This window comes from Malaclemys terrapin, chromosome 1 (genome assembly GCF_027887155.1).
Source record: "Malaclemys terrapin pileata isolate rMalTer1 chromosome 1, rMalTer1.hap1, whole genome shotgun sequence".
Taxonomy (NCBI): domain Eukaryota; kingdom Metazoa; phylum Chordata; order Testudines; family Emydidae; genus Malaclemys; species Malaclemys terrapin.
In genome coordinates, this window is record NC_071505.1 from 303,105,259 (window position 1) to 303,128,078 (window position 22,820).

The window sequence follows — 22,820 nt, forward strand, 5'->3', positions numbered from 1 at the left end:
TCCCCAGGTGGGTATTGTAGTTTTACGATTGACAGAGCAAGACGGGTACCCAGAAATCACCTACAATGTTAGACGCCCACTGCTAACTCTCCAGTGACTAAAAGGGGGTTGATCCACACCCAGGCAGGCATTAAATCACCACTGATCAGCAGGGGAATTGTAAACAAGAGATGTACAATTCTGGAAGAGAGAGTTGCACAAGCACCACACAATGGGGACTGCTCAACTCTGACTTAGTAAGGCCCACCAGGACATGCCTGGGCCAGTATCTTTCCAGGGCGATGGATTGAGAGCATAAAATAAGGGACAGTGGCATCATGAGACTCTCTCTCCTAGCCCACCTATTCTGAAGGCAACAAGAACACGGGGAAGACAGACTTTGAACTAAGGAGATTGGTCCCAAGGAGAAGGAAATTCAGCCTGTGTATTAAGAACTATAACCTACCTGCAACAAACAGTGGCGGTGAGAAAAGCTGTTTGATTCAAATCTTGCTTAATCTGAAAGTTTAGGATTCAGAATGAATGTTTACTTTTTATTTTCTTAGGTAACTATCTCTGACCTTTATGCCTATCACTTAAAATCTATCTTTCTGTAGTTAATAAACTCATTTTAATGTTTTATCCTTACCAGGGAGGTTGTCTAAAGCATTCAATGAATCTGCTCAGATTACAAAAGCTGGTGCATATCCACTATCCTTTGATGAAATGGCAACCTAATTAATGAACTTGCATAGTTCAAGAGAAGGTCTTGAGCAGTGTAAGATGGTACATTTCTGGAATGCAAGGCTGGAGGCTCAGGGGATTTGCTGGTATTTCCCTGTATATAGTTCATGAGTGCCTTGGAGAGCATTCATGCAATTTAGCTGGGTGTGTCTCTGCATGCTGGTAGCTGAGTGATAACAGCACTTAGAGGGATTGCTGCTTGTCACTAGCAAAGCATTGTGAGAACGCGCCCAGGCTGGAGAGCCAAGGGAGCACAGCGGTCCCATACTTACAGGCTGTACCCTGGGGCTCCCATCACAATGTCAACTTCAGTCATCAACAAACTATGAACTCACAGAACATTTGAGGGAAGGATTTGTGCAGGAATGGACCTTAAAAAAGGGTTACGGATTTCAAAACTTACAAAATATTTGTAGTTCTATTACAAGGAAATTCTGCTCCTTAAGAATAGGTGTCAAAATTCACCAATGAGAGGGGGAAAATAAGATGAAGTTTCAGCAAGTTTTCATTAGAGCAAGCCTGAGGGAAAGGTCAGTACAAAAAAAAAAAAAATACCTGGGCATTATTTTAATTCTGTTTGTTAACACCAGGCACCACTTATTAAGCACCTTCCAAACACATCAATTCAAGATATTCATACTTTAGTAGAGGTCCTCCCTCGGGGTCTTTCTGCTTAATCAGAGTGCAGCCATAGTCCTGTGTTTCAGATCAGTTTATTAATAGGGATATAGAGTCACAAGTTTATCATCATTGCAAGATCAAATAGATTGGCTGTGGGGAAAAAAGTCTTGTTAATGATCATTAGCAAAGATGGTACAAAATGGACACACTGTACCTAAGTAAATGGATTTCAGGATGTAAGTCATTTTAACTCTGAATTTCCATCCTTGAATAAAACGAAGTTAAGCTGATTGTGCAATATGTTAATACCTTAAGTCACCAGTTTGCTAATAAAAAGTCATATGGGACTGCAAATTCAAAGTGGAGATCTATTCTAAAGAGTATGTAAAAATGGTCCCTAGCTACTCAGCAGATATGCTTGTGTATAAAGAGTCATATTTGTTTAGTTTTTCCTGAAGTGTACATTTTAATTACTTTTTACTGCAGTCAACCCTGTATACCCAGCACTTCTCAAAAGGTGAATTAGGTTCATTTCTAAATCATGCATCATCATAAAAACTAATAACTAATTTCCATCTGTCAGGCCACCAGTGTAAACTCACTGAAGACAGAGTTGCACAGGCCTCAACTGCACAATAACCACAGGGAGAATTCAGAAAAACAGTAAAGATTTGTTAGGTGCTACTTCTCCCTCCATGCAGCTTAAAAAACCCACTACTGTCTTTGCAGTTATCCATGCAACTAAAACACTACCTGAAACACTCCAAGGTTCCATCTTCAACTCTGGAAGTACTCTTCAGTACCCTAGCTTATTGGTTCCTCCTCTCTCTCTTTACATTTGCATTCTCTATGTGGATTTACTGATAATTCCACTTGAAGGCAACAGGATGCATACAAAAGGCCTAGAAGTGCCCCCTGAGCAGCTAGCTTCCCTACCCCATCTTTCTTCAACTCCTCACTCACCAAAGTACTACTGTAGAAGTCCTTAAGTTAGCAAAAAAAATTCTTAACTTGTTTAGAGAAAAGGTTTCTATACCAAGATGGCCTGCCCCTTAAGGGCCAGAAGGACTGGGAGGTAGCCCCAAAACTTCCCTGCAGTCTCCCAGGGATCCCTTATCCCTGCCTTCCAGGGTGCAATGAGGGCAATGATAAGGTATCCCCATGGGATGTTGGAGTACACTGCACCCCAAGCCCTGGGGATGTACTTCACAGTTCCGCAGCCAGTCTGGGAAGTGTGTTTTGCCATTGAAACCTACATGTTATGTCAAAATTAACTGCAAAGTTTCACGTCAATCCCTGGGAGAGACAGAAAACCCAGGTGAGGGGAAGTTGATAGGGGAAATGCCTGCAGTACTATGGCTCAGCCTGAAGGGGGCACTATGACAATTCTATTTTCAATTAAGAAGTGTTCCTTGAGCGCTAATCACCCCTCAAAAAAAAAAGTGTGAATATATGAATGATTGTTTAAGTTGCTCGATTTTCACATGCTTATTTCCTGATTCTCGATTCTACTCACTTAAAGGAAATGAATAACCCACTCACCAATGACGAAAAGAAAGTGTTTCTATTAACTTCTGCAGAATCTAAACATTCATTTAAAGAAAGTTTCTAGACCTTGTGGCTGCACAGATAACCTATGAAACATGAACTGAATATAAACCTACCACACGTGGGTTACCTCAATATTGACAGTTAACTACAATGTCTCTGCTCCTCAGATTTTCCAAGATGCAGTTGAGTGAAACCTAACTAACCTGGGCGTTTTTTACTGCTACTAATGGAAAAGGAGGCATGCACTGCAGTTATTCACAAGCGAGGACAACTCAAAGCAGAAACAACAAAAGATGAAACCCACATGCAAAGTCTGGGGACACTACTCTAGTGAGAACATCAGCCTCTTCCCTTGTCTCAGGAGCTTGGTTGAGATAGCAAGTTTTTCTTGCGTTTCTCAAGTAGGCTTGCCCCAGAGAGTAGGGACTTTCATTGGCTTAATAGTTTAGCTACTAGGTGTTTTGTAAAGCCCTGTGTCTGAAGTGGTAGGTAGAAGTAAGAGGTTGATGGGAGTAAGTTAGCAAAGAAGTAAGGGCACTGAGAAATTTGGGGGGGGGAGGAGATGGAAAAAAAAACAAAGGAAGAAAGAAAAGGAAACACACTGAGGTCCCCACAGGAAAGGAAAAGGAGGTACAAGAAACATGAAACGTGTTAATTTTAAAAACTTAATACAGTATTTTTCACTTGGGTTAGTAGGCTTCCTCAGGCTAGCAGGTGAAACATAAATTTTTCAAGTCCTGTTTTATCTTATTAAAGAGATTTCTTTGTTTGTTTTCCATGTATTTTCCAGTGCTCCTTTGGGATTTATGACTGAGGTCAACAACTAGAGAGTAAGCCAGTAAAACCTACAATTCAAACATATTGTATAGGTGAGAGATCCTGATATTCTGCCGTACATATTGAAGTATTTGGAGGCAGGAAGGATGGTGCACACAAATGGAGCTGGGCTTGGCATATTCTGATTCATGCATATTTCTTTGACTATTTTTAACCAAATCTTTGCAGTTCACCTTTAATACTCCAGAATCCTATAGTTTAAATATAGACAGTAGTACATGTCTTTAACATATTTCATTTTGTGGAAATGCCACCAAAAATGCTTACGTTTTCATTTGAGTATTGGTACCCTTGTTTTCCTTCCTTTTCTTTTGGTATGGTTAAGCTTTTCAAAGGTGATCTAGCCACACAACTTGCACCAAAATCAGTAAGTCACACGGCAAAATCCTCTAGTCATTCTGAAAATCTCAATGTGCTTATTTACAAAGTTTTTCTAAAAATATTATGATTAATGCTACCCATAGGAGAAATAAATCTACTTCTAATTGTATAGTAACATTGGCAAATGAATTAAGATAAACAAATATTTGCATGTGCCCAAAAACAAGACTCTGGCAGATCATTAAAGAAGCAAGTACTATAGGGGATGGTGATGGGGGAGGGGGGAGAGAAGAGTAGCAAGTTTAGCTGAGAAAACCCTGCTCCTCCACTCTAGGAAACAACTTTCACAGTTTTAAATGTCAAACAATTTCTGCTGATAGCTGCATCCCAAGCCATGACTGAACCCTGCTCTACAAGGAATCAGTCAGGTACATTATGCACTACCAGAAGTTTCCAGAGCTATCATATAGTTTGGCAGCCACTCTGGTCAACCTTGCTTGAAAATCCATACAAGATTTTGGGGGTATTTTTAGGATTCTATATCTCAAGACCATACTTTTTAAGAATCTGCCACTATCACTACTGAGCATTTTTAAATATCAACATTCGTCCCATCTCGCCACCCCATTCCCTTACTCATTAAGAGTTTGCATGATTTGGCACATATAAAAATCAAGATAGAAGAGTTTTAATACATGAAATGCATTTATTTAACATTTGCAATATCAACCAACACCTATCCATATTTGAATAAGAGGGGTAAATGAGGAGGGACCTTGGGGATATAGAATAGTGGTCATTATCAAATGACAATTGAGATCTAATGTGCAAAATATACAAATTATAAATGTTAAACATAATTATAGTAATTTGAATCAAATATTTCATTTTGGAATTATAAATGATTATTAGTGTTCTTTCTAGAAGTACAGTTAAGTGTCCTAATGCGAGTAATACAGGTCACTACTTGTCTTTGCCACTGTATTCTACAGATGTTAACGCTGATTTTGTCAGGTCACTGCAATTTGATTAACTTCCAAATACTTGGAGGAGTAAGATAAACATTGTTTGGTACAGTTTTTGGAAATGACTTGAAACAATTATGTATTCATCCACACAGCAATGGCTCATGTAGGGGTGGCTGCTGGATCCAGTGCACCTTTCCTCACACATGCCTCAAGAGATGCTCCTTTTATATTTCCTATAAATGCTTCAGTTTTCTGTCCTAAGAAGTTGAGCTTTGGCGTTGACTGATACCTCTGCCAATTTTTGCTGCTCATGATTTCTGCCATGGCAGCACAATTTGATTGTAGCTTACAGCCATGAATTTGGTTGACTGTTCAATTACATCAGGCATTATTGCATTGATGTCACCCAGCAAAGAGCGAGTGTATCCAGCTTGCAAAATCTTTGGCACAGTGGTTCCTGTGGGAGCCAAGATAGGATGCTATTGTCTCTTACACTGAGTGTGCATGGTACAGTGTTCCAGTGTTGCTCAGCTGAAGCACAGCAGTTTGTTATAGTTCTCCCTTGGAGTGCAGGATTCCATAGTTACCAGAGATGTTAGACCAGGGATCTCAAACTCAAATCACTACGAAGGCCACATGAGGACTAGTACATTGGCCCAAGGCCACATCACTGACATCTTTTCATATAAAGGTACCAAAAACACCCTCCCACCCACCGCTGCCCCAGCCCTGCCCCCACTCCACCCCTTCCCTGCCTCTTCCCACCCTTTCCCCACCCCCATTCCAACCGCTTCCCCAAATCCCCACCCCTGCTCCCCTGAGCGCGCAGCTCCCTGCTCCTCCCCCCTCCCTCCTGGAAAGCACTAAGAGCCACCAAACAGCTGTTTGGCGGCGGGAAGCACCTGGAGATAGGCAGGGACATGGCACACTGGGAGGTCGGCGGGTGAGGGGAGCTTGGTGGTCGCAGGAAATAACTCTGCAGGCTGCATGTTTGAGACCTCTGTGTTGGACTCTGTTCAAGGTAACCATCACCATCTTTTGCAACCATCACCATTTGTTGTACAAGGATATTAGCTTCCCCAGCCAAGATGGCCATCTATTCTCTGTTCATCACCACAACTCCCTGGTTTACTTCAGCTAGGATGTTTTCTGCCTGTGGTAACTACCTTGTGCTTTAGAGTGTGTTGGAGTAACTTCTTCTCTCGAATGAGTTCTGTACAAATGATGTCAATCATTTACAATTTTCTGTAACCATCAAGACAACATTCTGTGGAGCTAGCTGTGTACATGTAAACTGATACTTTCTGCTCACTTCTGTAGCTCTGCTAGATTTTAGACACTCTGAGCTGAAGTCTTTGTACCTATCAAAGACAAGGTATACATCACCTGCTGCTAGTTTGCGTTCAATGTAGTCTCTGCAATTGGTCACACAGTCCTTGATGATACCACTTTCTAGCCAATGTACTTACCTAAAGCACTGCAAAACCTTCAATGACTATGCAGGTGACTTCTTGTGAAGTATGTCAAGTTGACAAGTCTGTCTGCAGCTACTTCTTTAGGTTAGACAGCCTTGGGAATCTTCATGTCATCAGTGAACACTGATGTTAGTACAGGAGCCAACACATGGGCTTTTCAGTCTCAGCAGTACACCAAAACCAATCTATAAGCTAGGTGGAAGATTTATCAGGAGACTTGTAATGATACTGTCAATGAGAAGAGCTAGCAGAGTTTTATCTAATTTAGAGGATAACTTAGCAAGCAATGCTAATTCCGGATCACTCAGAATTTGCAACAGTATCTTTCTTCGTGCATATGTTGTAGCATGTTTTATCTGGTACAATAGTTCTGACCTACTGGACAAACGGTTTTCCAACTCTGATTATAATGTCAAAATCATCATCATCATCATCGACTAACTTGAGCACATTTTATGCCTTACTTCTGAACACAATTATACCTGCAGTGCCTGGAGACAACAGCACAAGAAGTTCCTCAAAGTGATGTGACATGTGCTTGATCAGTTATCTGCATGAAAGCTTCTGGCCTCCATGGGCTTGGTAAACCAGAAACAACTCTGTAGCATTTCAGATCAAATATATTGTCCTGTGTTACAACTGTAACCAGTGACTCAAGCGCTGCAACCATTCCCTCGCGGTGCACTTGTGCAGCATTTGCAGCTGCTTTTACTGATAACTGCCCAAATTTGAAAATTAATCATCATGAGTGAATGTAAGACTAAGTGAGCATGCTCACAGTACTAGAATATGCCTTGTGTCTTGGTTCAGGGGGATAAGGGGACATACTAGCAAAATACACTGCTAATACAGATACTGATACGGACATAACATATGTAACTCCTAGCTAATAACATAAAATATTATCATGACGTTTTCATTAAAAGTAATGAAATTTAATGAAAGTGGTTTCACTGTCCCCTCGCTTGTGAATCAGGACAAAGGCATTAATAAGTTCTCATATTTCAAAGTGCTCAACAGTGACAAGGTGTCATGGGGCAGTTTCTTTTGAAACTAAAGTCTTGAAATTTGGAATCCACAAAACACACTGTATGGACACTAAAACAAGGTACTGCCAAAAATTTGCATTTGCCTACTATACTAATAACCCTAAGTATTATTTGCCTTGTTACCACACCATAGTGTCAGATATTTGCAGTTTTTACCTGCACAGAGAATAGGAAATAGTGGTTACTGTATGATAGGTTGACAAATGATATTTTAATTAGTTCTATAATATAGGGTGCATTATAATATTCACCTACAGGCTAGAATAAGGCCCGTATTACACCATTGCAAAGTGTGCACTATAGCTAAAGCCTTCTGAGCAGCTAGACATTATTAAAACCAATGTGGTCCAACATGAATGCCTCAGAATCTAGATATAATGATAAAACAAGATCTCAAAGCTCTAAGCCATCAGGGTGAAAGCTGGGCACTTATTTTTAATAGGATAGGACTTTATTAAAAGTCACAAGCTTTCATCCATTCACCCAAATGCCTCCCCTACTAACAAACATAACTTGTGTCTTGACTAAATTGACCTCTACAACTCACATACTTTCATCCCAGTCTCAAACACTGGATGAGTAAAACTGCAGAATTTGGGATTGATCAAATATGAAAAGCTCAGTGCCAGCAGTTTACTGGTGACAATCCCACTCCAGAAGTCTAAGTATCCTCACATTCATATTCAAAAGCAGGAATTACCAGATCGATACATGTACAAAACCTGCATGTGCAAGTGCTGTGGAGGACAAGCACCTGCCCAGCTCTATTCTGTATGACCTCTGAGGAAAAAGTGAAACTACTAAAGAGTGAGATTACTATTCAGACCAGCATGATCCTTTAAATGAATCACCTGGACTTCATTCTGTCAGCTACCACCAAAACATCTAGTACGGTCACCATGGACACACTACCCTTGTTCATCACCAGGAAGAGATCAATCCCCATTTATACAATTCCACCCTCCACTGCATACATCAAGCTGAACCCATGACTATTAGGAATTGAGAGAATGTGGAATTCAAATACAACTGGTTTTGCTCCCACCGCAGCTTTGAAGGTGATCACTAAAATGAGTAATAATTTGCTGTATAGTTTTTTGAGCAAGGGCTTAACAACCACTTGTTTAAAAATAACTTGTGTCTCTGCCTTTTCAAGTGAGGTATTAACCCACAGACAGCACAAAGTTTCTCCATATATTTAGCATGAAGGACAGTTTCAACTCCTTAAGCAAATCCATCATCTCAGAAAACAAAGCTAGGTCACAACGAAGCAGACAATGCATTTCTTCCCTACTTGACACCGTCCCCACAGATACTGAAGAACAGTAGTTTTCTGTACATTTTTTACTTTATTCGTCTAAATGGTTTTCAAATATTAGTGAAATAAATATCTAAGGAAAATACAACAAATTATGTATGGGAATGAAAACTCTGGATCTGCTTTTGTCTTCATTAAACCAGTGCAACTCATTGCTTAAAATTATTTACTCATGATTTACAGTAGGGTAGATGAGAGAAGAATCAGGCCCTTAGCATAAAAAAGTGCTACAATGCAAAAGACTGAAAACAGTTTACAATCCATAGTAATGACTGGAGTTAACAATTGTTGCAAAATACTAAATTCCTCAGTAACGCAACTGTAAGCAGTAATTTTCAACAATGCCTCAGCATCTTTTTATTACAGTGCTAAAAAGAACTCCTCTCACTAAGATATGTACATACTATTTAGCTAGGATTTCAATTTTCAGACTAAACAAAAAATACTAGCTGTAATTTTTCAAGACACAGCATTTTGTTTTGAAAGCACAAGCAAGCCTCCAGAAAACTTTGTTTCTTTAAATGAAATTTCAATCAAACTCATGTCTTAATCACACTATCCTCTATAAATTATAGCCTGCATCACTTCCTGTTCATCCTCTCTTATTCACTTCTTGGTCACACATAGCAGTACTTTAAATAACACTGTGCATGCGCGGTAACAATTAGAAATTTGTATACAAACAAAGGAAACCGATTTTAAAAACCTTTTTGTGAATTTTCTTTTTCAAAAACTGATTTCCTCTCAAATATATACAATCGGTTCAAATAAACCTATATGTACCATGTTTCTAGGAAGTTACAAGGATCTAAAGTAGCCAAGGGTACACAAACACAGAAGCTGAAAACCTGAAATCACTATTATACTGGGCCAGCAGCATCACTACAGTGAAGAATGAGATTAGTTTCTTGTTTAAACAATGGTTTGTCCAAGTGCTCCAAAATCCATATGCCTACTCAGATTACCCTGAAAACTGTTGTCCCTCATTGGAATCAGAATAGGGTAAGTAGTCTAAATAAAAGGTCAAGAGGATCCCAAGTTTCAGTAACCAAGAAAAATCACCTCATATCAATATTTTATACCCCTTATAACTTTTTTCTGTTAACACCTGGAGTTCATACTATGCCTATGAATCTGCCAATCTGATACTACATATTCATGACTTTTTAGCTAGAGTCTGGCATCAGGGGCGGCTCTCTGTTTTTTGCTGCTCCAAACATGGCAGTCAAGCGGGCTTCTGCTGCATGCCTGCAGGCGGTCCGCGGTCACACGGATTTGGTGGCGTTTCTGCGGGTGATCTGCCAGTCCCGCTGCTTCGACGTACCCGCCACCGAATTGCCGCCGAAATCGCAGGCATGCTGCCGAAGCCCACCTGACTGCCGCCCTCACAGCAACCGGCAGGCCGCCACCCGCACGCTCTTGCTGCGCTGGTGCCTGGAGCCGCCCCTGTCTGGCATCCATTGCCACTTTAGGAAAACTATGCTTAACAAGTTACTTAGGGTAAAAGTTGAATCTGCAATGTGGCTTGAGCCAAGTTGATAAGTTAAAGTCATTTGCACATATACAATAGCACTGGAGCGCTGTTGCAAGCCTGAGTGTATGCAAGCAGCTTGATGTCAATGAGAGTTTCAAGGATGATATGATGTGACCATTGAACCTGAAGAGCATCCATATACTGCAAGTTTGGATCCTGCCTTTTGTTTCTTTCTGAGCATGTATGTTGTGCACATTAGCTGCTCTCTGCCAGCATCCTGCAGGGGCTCCTTCTGGAAGTTTAATCTCGAGAGCAAAGCTTCTGATTTTAGAGCAAGTATTTCAGAGGTCGCTAAAATCCACATGCAGATGAAAATTTTACTTTAGAAGCATTCTCAAGGAAAATAGCATTAAACAAACAGAAGGAAGATGAAAGCGTCTAGCAAGTACCAGCTCAAGGGTAATTTAATCATGCCACATGTTTCTTGCCCATCTCCTGAATAATGGGTCTGAGTGTGATCCAAGAAAAGGAAGCAGCTGCAAATCTCAATGTCAACAGGTTCTACAGCAGGGATAGTCAATATGCACACTGCAGGCCAAATCCAGACCGACAGACACTTTTGAATGGACTCCAAAATCTTTTTATCATCATTATTGTTATTTTATTATTTTCCCTAGAGTCTGGCAAAAAATAATTGACTACCCATTCTACATGGTTGCTGAACATCAGTAGAGCTCTATTTTAAGTACTAGTGTAAGGTCACAGGTTGACATTGACTAAAGTGACAGGACACGGTCAGTATGTTTATGTTCATCAAGGAAACTAAACAAAAATCCACCAATCAATTTTACCTTTTCAAAGTGCTGCAGATTCTGTGAAAAGGGAGGTAAACAAAATAGACACTAGAAAAGAGTTAGTCACATGGTCCACAGTCATGGCAAACCTCATTTCAGGTTATGCAACTATTCAGTTCAATAACTAGTTGTGTCAAGGTTGAAACACCAACTGGGAGTAGAAAAAATAGGAAAGCTTATTTTCCTCTTCCAATCTATGAAGAAAAATTTAATGTGATGCTGAGATCTACTAGTTTTAAAATTTTGAAGAGCATGATGTCCAGAACAATCAGTTTATTTCACTAACTAAAGATAATATTTTGCTTAATTGTTTTATTAACTGCATTTTGATAATTTTAATGTATCCAACACATTTTAGAATGATTTGTTTTATAGTTAAATAAAACTTTCTAAAAAATTTTCTGCATTTTAATTTCCATCCAAACAGAGCTTCACACAAATAGAATTAAAAACATCAATCCAGTGAATAAGAAATGTATCATTCACCATATTCTGACAAAAAATGAAAAATTAAGTAGCTGAATAAACATGTCAAGCTATGCAATACCTTAAATGTGTATAGATGGAGCAAACACCCTGGTTAGTAAAAGAAGCACCAAACAGTGTAAAGGCTATATTTAGTTGCAAATCAATGTTTTAATGGTTACCAGTGAGAATCAACCCTTCTTTAGACAAATTGAAAGTACAAATCCAAAACAAGATTAAAATAATTTGAATCAAGTTTTCCTGCCTGCTGATATAAATCACGATTAAAATTGGTGATTTAAATCAATCCACCTTGATATTATGGTATATTGCAATACTATAGCTTGCAAGCCAATAAAACTGTATAATCATATTATATTAGTTATTTGTATCATCATAGTGCCTACAAGACCCAGTTGCAGATCAGAACCCCTTTTTGCTTGGCTCTGTCCAAACACAGAACAAAAAGACTAAGGGTACGTCTATACTTACCTCTGGGTCCGGCGGTAAGCAATCGATCTTCTGGGATCGATTTATCGCGTCTTGTCTAGTTCCACGACGGGGGAACCTGCCTGCCGCGTGTGGACCCGCGGTAAGTTTGAACTAAGATAGTTCGACTTCAGTTACATGAATAACATAGCTGAAGTCGTGTATCTTAGTTCGAAGTGGGGGGTTAGTGTGGACCAGCCCTAAGTATCTACTGGAGTGATCTAAAGACTGCATATGACTTAAAATGTAAGCTTATTTCCTCTCGATTGTTCATACAAATTATTGTAGACAGTATAGGTACACAAAACATTTCAACTAAAGAAATACGTAAGCGTGGTTACTGAATAGTGAGTCTGTGTCAAATGTTATATAGGTGCAATATTTAACATTTTAAAGTCACTGCAGGCCTCGCAGGTCTTAAATACATTGTCAATTTTAAAAAAAAGTTTAAAGTAAAGTAGTTTCAGGTACTTCCACTGGCTTGACTCCTTCTAGTAATTGTGGTTTTATAATCAACACAGTGATGGTTGCTTTATAAAACCCTAAAAGAGATTTCCTCCATGCCTCGTTTTCTGTGATGTTTTCTCTATTCTATTACTGGTATGAAAGACTCACACAAACAAGACCAGTTAGTGGGGGGGAAACTATATACAAAATATAACCTAAAAACGGAAAAGCCATTTTTCTTCTTTAATCTTTCATTTATAGTAGAATTAAGTACTACTTGTAGCAGTAGAAAAATTCGGACATGTTTTATTGTTAACTGTCCCCCTTCAAAAAAAGAACAGGAGTACTTGTGGCACCTTAGAGACTAACAAATTTATTTCAGCATAAGCTAGAAACATGTTCTCTGTATGTATAAATATCTTCAGTCTGTGTGTTCCACTCTATGCATCTGAAGAAGTGAGCTGTAGCCCACAAAAGCTTATGCTGAAATAAATTTGTTAGTCTCTAAGGTGCCATAAGTACTCCTGTTCTTTTTGCGGATACAGACTAACACGGCTGCTACTTTGTAACCTGTCCCCCTTCAATTTCTTTACTGGAAACTAGGAAATAACTCCAAGACCTGTTATCTGTTTTCTCACCTAAGTGTATTATAGCATGCAACAGTTTTCACCTTTTCTGAAAAGACATTGGTTCAAGTTAATGTAAGGGAATTAAAATCGGGCGAGTATGTTTAAAAGCCTTTGGGCTAACAATATACAACCACCTCAGGAAAGAATGGTTGTGGGAGTAAGGTGCGTACCCCTCAGAACCCCTTTTTGTTATGTATTAACAGATTGCCAACCTCTCATCCATTCTGGGTTGAAAGTGTGTGCAAAAAACCCTTGAGTAATAAAGTGATATGGGTAAAATCTTACACTGTTAATAAATTCTACATTTAGAGTTCCCACTTCAATATTAGCACATTGTTCCTATGTAGCATAACATTACGATTTTTATTGAAATTCAAGGCATAGATATGAAATATTCAAAGGATCTCCAAACACTTTACAAATATTAATTATCACATCTGTAAGAAGATTATACCCATTTTACTATAGATATTGAGGTACAAAGTTTAAGCAACTTTGCTTGGTATGGAATGTAACCTTTGGAGGTCCTAGTTTACTGTCCTGAGTCCTGACCTTCTGAAGTAGGGCTCAAATTGGACAGAGTCATAACAGTTCAGTGACCTGCCACATCTTGTTCTCCAGAATATCAGAATCAAAAAGTTTTTAGCACCACTAGTTGGAGCAGAACACCTTCAGAGTGTGAACAGAAAAATCACCAATCATGTAGTGACGTTTGACCGGGTTTGCAGAGAATCTGAAGCAGCTCAGTGATAAGAAGTTCCATTCATTTTCTGAAGTGTTTACTCAAATGCCCAATGATGAGAATTTTAATGTCAACATTGTGAAACTTCCACTGTTAATCAAATCATGGAAGTAAGGAGAAGGAAGATCATATTATGAAGACCTACACAATCTTCTGCATACAAAATTCCATTGTGAGTGGATGGTGCTTGGGAAAGTACCATCACTTCTCCCCTTCCCATAGCCTGAATTGTGGAGCCACATGGGAGGAACAGAGCTGGGGGTGGGGAGGGAGGAGGATATCTAAGTCCCACTAAGGGAAGCCAAATCTGAAGAGCCAAACAGTGCATCTGACCCTGAGCCCCCACCACTTGCAAAACAATTATAGGTAAAGTTTTCCAAAAGCACCTCAGTGACCCCATTTTCAAAAGTGATTTAGGCATTTAAAATCCTAATCCTAAGTGAAAGTCAGTGGGATTTAGGCTCTTAAGTCACTCTGATGCTTTGCAAATTTTTACTCAGCATAAGATTCATATTTACATTACTAAATGGGAAGAAGTGTAGTTTGGTATACAAAACTAAGAACACAGTATATTATAAAGTGATTGAGTTTTTTCTAAAACGAGAAAGTAGTAGTCAGCAAATGGATCCCTCTAATGGGAACCACCTATTAAGATGCATACTCCAGTTAACCAGCATATAAAAATACAGTCCAGTTAGCATTGCTTCCCTCCATGTTCTGTCACAACAGTCCAACCCATTCCACCATAGCCTTCAGAGGCTCTTGAAAAAGATTAATCTCTTAACAAAATTTACCTATTATAACTTTATCAAGTATGGAAGTGGTTCCTTCCCTACAAAAATATGTCTCTGATCCCAGGTTCTAGTTGTCTGAGGTGTTAGCCCCACTCTCTCCCATGAGGAGTCTGGTGGCACCTTGAAGACTAACAGATTTATTTGGGCATAAGCTTTTGTGGGTAAAAAATCCACTTCTTCAGATGCATGGATCAAAAGAAGTGGGTTTTTTATCCACAAAAGCTTATGTCCAAATAAATCTGTTAGTCTTTAAGGTGCCACCGGACTCCTCATTGTTTTTGTGGATACAGACTAACACAGCTACCACTCTGATACTCTATCCCATGAACTCCCTCAACATTCCAGCTCTCCCACAGTTTGACCCTAGAACCACAGCTACCTCACATCACCCTCCAGATATCCCATTTCCCCACCATCACCAAAACAGACCCTTGCTGCCTCTGGATCTCCCATTATGCCTCTTCAGACATTCCAGTTCTCCCCCACAACCCTTCAAGTTACATTTATGTTCTCTGCTCCATCTAGGGTTGCTACCTTTCCATTTGCCTGTAACTGGACCTCAAGACCCCACCCCTGCTCCACCTCTTCCCCCCCAAGACCCTGCCCTCCGTCACTCACTCTGCTCCCTCACATCCCTGTCGTTCACTGGATCATCTCCACCTCCCCCACTCACCCAAACTGTGCTCCCTCTGCTCCAGGGCTAAGACGGGAGCTGCTACAGCCTGACAAGGAGCCTGCCTGCAGGTAGGAGGCAGCCCTGACTGAGCAGGCTTTTTGACTTTCTGGTTGAAAACCGGGCACCTGGCAACCCTAAATGGCACCTAGACACAGAAGCCAAAAACCAGACTGTCTGGGTAAAACCTGGATGGGTGGCAACCCTAGCTCCACCTCACAACAGATTGAGTACTTCTTTGGGAGCCACCATTAGGCAGACCATGCCCTAAGCAACTTAAGTGAGCTTTAGGTGTGGACTTCAGAAGAGCTTCTGTGCCTTGGCTCCAGCTCCACTTTCCCCAATGGTCCCACCACCATATCACATACACCATGGATATATACTCCAGACAAGAGATATATACACAAGGAGAAATTGAGAGAAAATAGTATGTTTTATGTGATGCAGGTTCTGGTTCCAGCTCCATAGTTCAGATTGACAGTTCCTTTATAATCCATATTTTGATATACACCCTCATGTATATGAAGGAGTTATTCGCCTTTCCCCCTTTCTGTTTAACGATATACAAATTGGATGTTGATGTAAAAATGTTTGTAACTTCAGCTTTTTATTTTCATGTTCGTTTGTTCTTTTCAAAGGATGGTATAGCTTCTCTTCAACTGTACTGAGTAACCTTAACAGTAAAGTTTTTGAATTTTTATATCTTTCAATGAGGCTGAGTAAAGGTTGCTTTGGAAACTGTAACCTGTGAATTTCTTGACTTACGTTTTGATTCGACACTAATGTGAATATTGTATTAAATATTCCATGTGTTTAAATGAAAACCCATTATTAGAAATCCAACACTAGTGTAGAATGGCATTCATTCTGAAACAAACATTAATTTGAAGGCTTAATTTAAACAAATGCAGTTATGCTTTTTTTTTTTTTAATTATGTGCACTTCCAGACAGACACATGAAATAATCATCTATTTGGAATGCCACTCTGTGCTTTTTTTTAATTATTAATGAAAGCAAGCATACTAAGTAGTACACTATTACTTGTAACAATTATTTTCAACCTTAAGAGCACATTCCACAAGTGACTGCACTCATGCCAAGGTTTTTTACATAGATATGTAAACACAACATTTGATAAAGAGCACTACCAACTTTCTGGAAAATATTTTACAGTATATTTCTATGCTTGGAAAACAAACTGACAGATTAACCAGATCTGTTTTTTTATAGGACCATCCATCAGAACTTTCAATACAAAAGGAAAGTTAGAAATTGCCAAACACCTGAGTTTAGCCATTAAGTATACCATCAGTAATATAGTGCTATATTCATGATTTTATATGCTTTTTTTGGTTCTCTTAGACTTATAAACAAAGTTTGTTTCCAAATACACTCTAGCAAGAGAAACTGTCAGTGCCAAGGGGGATAAAAAGTTCATTACCTACATTGAACTATCACTAGGAGAACCATAATATAGCATAAGGCTTGACAAATCCACTCAAAGGGGAGAGGAAACTTCCGCAGGGATCTTACCTCATCTGCTACTGCAAATTAAGCTCTCATTTTAAAAAAATGCATCCTAGCTTTTACAGTTAAGAAACCCTTCCAAGTGCAAATAAAATGTAAACTAATGAAGCATTTACTTCTAAAATCTGGAAAACGCACATCCTGAAACAACAACTTTAAGATACCTTAGACTCTATTTCACACCCCAGAAATCCCCAGTGCAGATGTGCTACACTGCACCAGCCTAAGATGCATCTGTAACTGGCAACCCCCATTTTACATCAATGCCATGTATCTACATTAAAGGGCTGCACCAACATAACTACACTGATGTAGTTATACCTGTACAAGTTTCTCTTTAAACACTAATTCTAGCTCCAGAATACAATCTGAACAGTTCTTGTGTGGGGGAGAAATCCTCCAAGGCTAAGGAAATAGTTCTTCCTCCACATGAACCTCAGAGCTTTGATAGCCTCCATACCAATTTTATTGCCACTAAATTTAAGAGAAGAAATAGTCAGTAGACTCCCCAGTCTCATTCACCAAATTGATCCTGTCCAATTATTTTCTCAAACCTTATGACACAGAAGAGCAAAACTTTAGTTACAGAAGGTCCATGCACCACCATGAAGGGGATCAATAATCCTGCTCCCAAGAGAGCTATGAACTGCATCCAATTCCATATTATAAAGCTTGTCTCCAAGTCCAGCTTTCTTGGCCCTTTAAAAAATTCTATATGTCTAGAAGTTACGCCAGGCTTCAGTCATCCTCTTTCTACCTGGCTTCAAACCTTAAAACTTACTTTGAGCACTGACAGCAACATATGCACTCTGGTTAGTGACCTAACAGATGCTTTGACAGTCAACATAGCATCTTCTATAATGACCATTAACTAGCTACGCTTTCAGTTTCAAGATGACCTTTCATAAGAAGTAGGGGGAAAGGAGTAAATTTGATACTAAACCCCACAATCGATAGTTCAAAACTAACCTATATCAGCACACATGGAGGTAAATAAACAGTTTGACTCCACAAGACAAAACTTCAAAGGAAAATATCCCTATAGTAAATCTTTGACTAAGGAACAGATAAATGTTTTAATGTACCAGTTTTTTAATTCTGGAACATTCAAACCAGTGCTGGGATATCAATAAATATAAATATAATTAAGGGCCAAATTCTACCATGACATATATGGGATTGCAAGAGTAAAAATGAGGGTAGAATTTAGCCTGAGTGTGCTGTTTTGTTGCTACTGAGGGCATCATTTACACACCCAATATTCCCACTCCAGAAGTACCTGCAGTGGTGACAGTATCTTCCATACTACGTCACTGCAGTGTCAAAAGTTGATTTTTAAATGGTACACTTTGAACTACTTCAGACTGGATCACTTGATGGGAAATGCGAGAAATGCGGCATAATTTTGGAATACTCAAACTGATTTTTCAGAGTTAATTTAAGATAATCAATTTATTCTAAAACTTATATGTAGGCAGCAGTTTATTTTAAACAATTGTGAACAGCAACAACACTTAAACCTTAGTCTCTGTACCTTTCTTGTATGCCACAGATGAGCAGAATTTCTCAGTCAAAACCTAGTCCATCTGAGACAAATACAATATAAAAAGTGATTCAAGGGCATTTTTAAGTAGTTTATTCACTTTTAGTTAAATGTAGTGATTAGAATATTTGATGGTTATGTTGTAGTTTTCCTTTAATGCTCTCACATCAGGATTTCCCAACATTATAGCCGACTCAGCATCAATTCAGGGACCGCAATTTCTCAATTCTATGTTATGTTTGGATACAGAGAATATTTTCATCATACAGACTGTATCGCAGATGTTATTTTTCAAGAATCAGAAGTTATTGTGACAGCCACCTATAAGGTAATAAGAGAAGCCCAACCTACTGTAGACTCCCTTAAACAAAACAAAGCTAGACACCTCCAAATGGCTTGTGTACATGCTACGGGATAGTTAAAGGCAAGATTAATGTCAGAGACTGGCATACTATATCATCTAATCCAAGAAGTCATTGAAGACAGCACTTTAAACAATGCCCATTCACATTAGCGCACACAACTAAAGGACACTCATTCATAAATAGTATAGCATAGCAACTATAAATTGTTTTCCTCAACCTCAAGTTTTTCCTAAAAACACACACACACCTCTAAAAATAAAGAAACGCATTAAATAATGCAGCAGCAGGGCAACGTTGGTAGTTTATAGGATCATAATTTTGTTTTCTAGCTTCCAGGCTCTGTTTGTTTTACTTGTGAGCAAATTAACTTCCAAAATATAAGCATAAATGCATACTAGTCATGCAGTGCACTGGAGAGTGTTAGATTATATTTTCACATCAGAGAAAGATGATATTCTTTCTATGCTATTGTATGCCTGAGTCCATCTGTTAAGCAATGACTTATCCAGAATGCATAGCTACTGCAGTAGCTTCCCAAGTGGTTTTATGTTCACGTGTGTCCCCTGATGTTGAAAGCATTATTACAACCTTTATTCATATTTCTAGATTTAAGTGCATACATTTCAACAATAACTCAACAAACAGTGGATAGATCCTGTAACCAAATATTTTAAACAAACATTTTATGACTTTCTGAGAAATATCCCCAAACAAAAACAAAAACCAAAAATTAATGTTAGTTTGTGTATTAGCAATTAGGCTGTCAGATTTAAGCTTCTTCCCTTTTGATTAGCAATACCAACAAACAAGGTTAAACACAGGAAAAAGATTAAGCACTCTACACTTATGTTGTGATCTATCTGAAGCTTCTAAAAGAAATCACTTCATGTTATTTCCCTATTCCCAGTACTACTGTGAAATGAATGGATAATATCCAGTAAAGTGATGACTACCAAGTTCTGACAACTTATACCACGATAGTTTATCTGAAAGGTTACTTGTAAAGACAAAACAGCTTGAAAAGAGAACAGAGGAAACTCCTATCAGTTGTCTGTCTTTGACTTGATATATTCACAAAACAAGAGCTTTAACTCTTGTGCATCCATATAAGCCATAAAGATTAAAATGATCTAACCAACCCATGTCTCTCTCTGAATGCTGCAGCTCTTCCATTCAGCCTGCGTTAGGTCAAATGCAAATAATTGTCAAACATCGGAAGAATACATGGTTTTAAAGTGCCAGATACAATTTTATCTCTGTGCATGCTATTGTTACAAAATGAACATAAATTTAACGTTTTAAACTTGTTTGTTAGAACGGTAGTTTAAATTAAGTGCCCTTCAGTCTTAAGCAGTGGCTTTCTATCCTACTTCATAAGTAAAATAGAGGATATATTTCGTTGACTCAACTGCTTTCAAAAGCTTTGCTGCAGTGAAGCTTGCATTCAGGAGCAGTACCAAATTACACATAATTGAAAGTGATTAATTTTTAGATCCATTTTTCCCTCTCAGACTTCTATAGGTTTCCCAGGCTTTAGTGTAGGTAGCGCAAAAACATTAAGTCATACAATCTTGCAGTAACTCTTTCATACCATGAAGTGAGTGAATGACCAAGGAGCTACATTGCAACATCCTTTTCTTGTTTTGTGCGTTTTACCCACATGTAATAATGATTTTCATCATACAGACCATTTTGACACCCTTAATTCTGGAGGCAAGAATGCAGTTTGGTACACTAGAACAGGGGATCATGACGTGAGCAAACAAATCCCTTACAACAGATTGTAGCAATAAACATTTATTAAAAGGAAACAAAAACTCCTCTCAACATATCAAACCCGATTAGCTCCGAGCTAACAGGGTTAAATCTTTCACACATTTGCATCTCCAAGGAAAGATACCAGCTCGGGCTGCTTTTCAATCTTATACAATTAAAAACAGATACAACATCAAATGCCCCTTTTCTTCAGAGGAATAAGTGGTCAGGCTATCTGGCAGTTTGCAAGCACCTGAAGTTGTCAATTACTGGTTCTAATATACAACAAACAAATTGCACCCACTCCACTTCCACAACAAAAGACAGGGCAGGGGAAGGAGAAGGGAAATTAGACTGTAAAAAGTATGTGTTTGTTTCACCAGCTGAGGTCCTGTGTGGAGTTTAGGCTGAGCAGAGGGGTGAGGAAGGAGCCATTAGGTACACGGTAGAGCGAGTGGATTGCATACGGATGAGTGTGCGTCTCACAAACCGGCATTATAGGGAAGGGTGTTGTATGCCAGGGTCTCTCCTAGGGGTGGAGAGGGAGCAATGGGTGCATGTAGGGGATCGGGGCGGGAGAAAGGGGCAATCAGTGGATACGCATGGTTTTAGGATTAAGGTGGGAGCAGTGGTGGGAATTCGCATGGGGAGAATGGGTGGGGTGCGTGTGGAAGGGAAGTCACCAGCTGGAGAGGATGCGTAGTAGGTGCCTGGGTCCCTCGGGGATCGGCAGGGGGCGCGGGCTGCCCTAGCCCTGCCCGCAGGGGTGCCGATGGGGAGGGGTGCCGGCCCCTTACCAGGTTGAGCACGGTCTCCACGATGTCCCGGTTGCTGACCTCCCCGACCTGGATGAGTCCGATGAGGACGGCGAATTTCATGCGGATGTTGCGGATCGGCACCGACGGGTTAATCATCCCCGCGGGGAGCACCACGGACCCGGAGCCCGACGCTCGCAGCTCCCCCATCACCACGGCGCTGCCGCCGCCTCCTCCGGCCCCGACAGGGATGAGCCCCGCGGGCTGCGGGTCCGGCCCTGACACCGGCTTCTCACTCGCCATCTACCCCCCGCGCCCTCCGGCACCTGCCCCCGGCCGAGCCCAGCCCAGCATCCACCGCAACAGCGCCCGGCGGGGCCGCAGGGAGCCGGTCCGAGGCGCAGGGACCGTCCGGCAGCCGCTCCGCTATAATGAGGGATTATTATGGGCGCTGCTGCCCCGTTAGCCGGAGCCCGCCCGCCCGGGGCCGCCTCCCCGCAGCGGGGCCGGAGGAGCAGCCGCCGCGCCCGGCCCGGAGGCGGCGCTGGGAAGCGGGCTGGGCACGGGTCTGCGAGCCGCTGGCAGCGCCGCCGATGCCGCCGCTGTTGTTGTGGAGCTGGAGCCGCCGCCGCCGCCGCTCACTCCGCCATGTTGCCGCCCCCTGCCTGCGGTAGCCGCCAGGGCGCCTGCGCTGAGCCCGTGGGGGGGCGTGGCCGGGCTGCGCACCCCCCCCCCCCCAGCTGGAGACAGGTGAGCAGGTGCGTCGGGCTGCGCCAGACCCGGAGCGGCCGGGCTCCGGTGCCCCCGCAGGATGCACCCGGGTGCAGGTTACGCAACTGAGGCTGGGGCGGCAGAGCCACCGCCTCCCCCTGTCCTCACCCCACAGAGCCCTGCGGGGGTACCGGGGCCGCCCCGGCAGCGCCGCGGAGAACCCCGGGGCCCTGCCGAGCCTGTGTTCTCGCCGCTCGTCTCTGGGACTGGGGTCACAGCCTTGATCGGGGCCCCTGACTTACTGCTAATGACCCATCCGCTGTGAAGTCATCTACAGGCCCCCTTGTTATCGGGGGTACTGGAACAGTGTTTTATAGTGGGGGGTGCTGAAAGCCATTGAACAAAACTGTAAACCCTCTATATGATGGAAATCACTTCAAACCAGGGGGTGCTGCTGCCACACCCACAGCACCCCTAATTCTAGCCCCTATGTGTGCTAGGCACTGTGGAGGCACGAGATAAGCTGCTCACCCCTAATAAGCCCTGCCTCTGCTCCCTGACTGAAGTTCTAAAAATCTGATTTTGAAACCCCAACCCCTCCACTTTGTCATACCATGGCTGAAAGTTTAGGGAACATCACCCAAGCAGTTTCAGAAACAGGGATTTAAAGCTCAGTGAATGAAGCAACAAAGATTTTCCTAATATTCTGAGTTTTTGTTTGAGAGAGAGAAAG

At 40.9% G+C, this 22,820-nt stretch overlaps 1 protein-coding gene across 3 annotated transcripts in view; it reads right to left on the reverse strand.

Moving 5' to 3' along the window:
- Nucleotides 1–21,901, reverse strand: part of NBEA (neurobeachin) — an 817,568-nt gene extending 795,667 nt beyond the window's left edge. For all 3 annotated transcript variants that reach the window (XM_054015304.1, XM_054015305.1, XM_054015303.1), the window contains exon 1: nucleotides 21,419–21,901. In XM_054015304.1, coding sequence (XP_053871279.1) covers nucleotides 21,419–21,679 — 261 coding nt within the window. In that variant the 5' untranslated portion in view covers nucleotides 21,680–21,901. The remainder of the gene's footprint in view (nucleotides 1–21,418) is intronic.
- Between the last annotated feature and the right edge of the window lie 919 nt (nucleotides 21,902–22,820).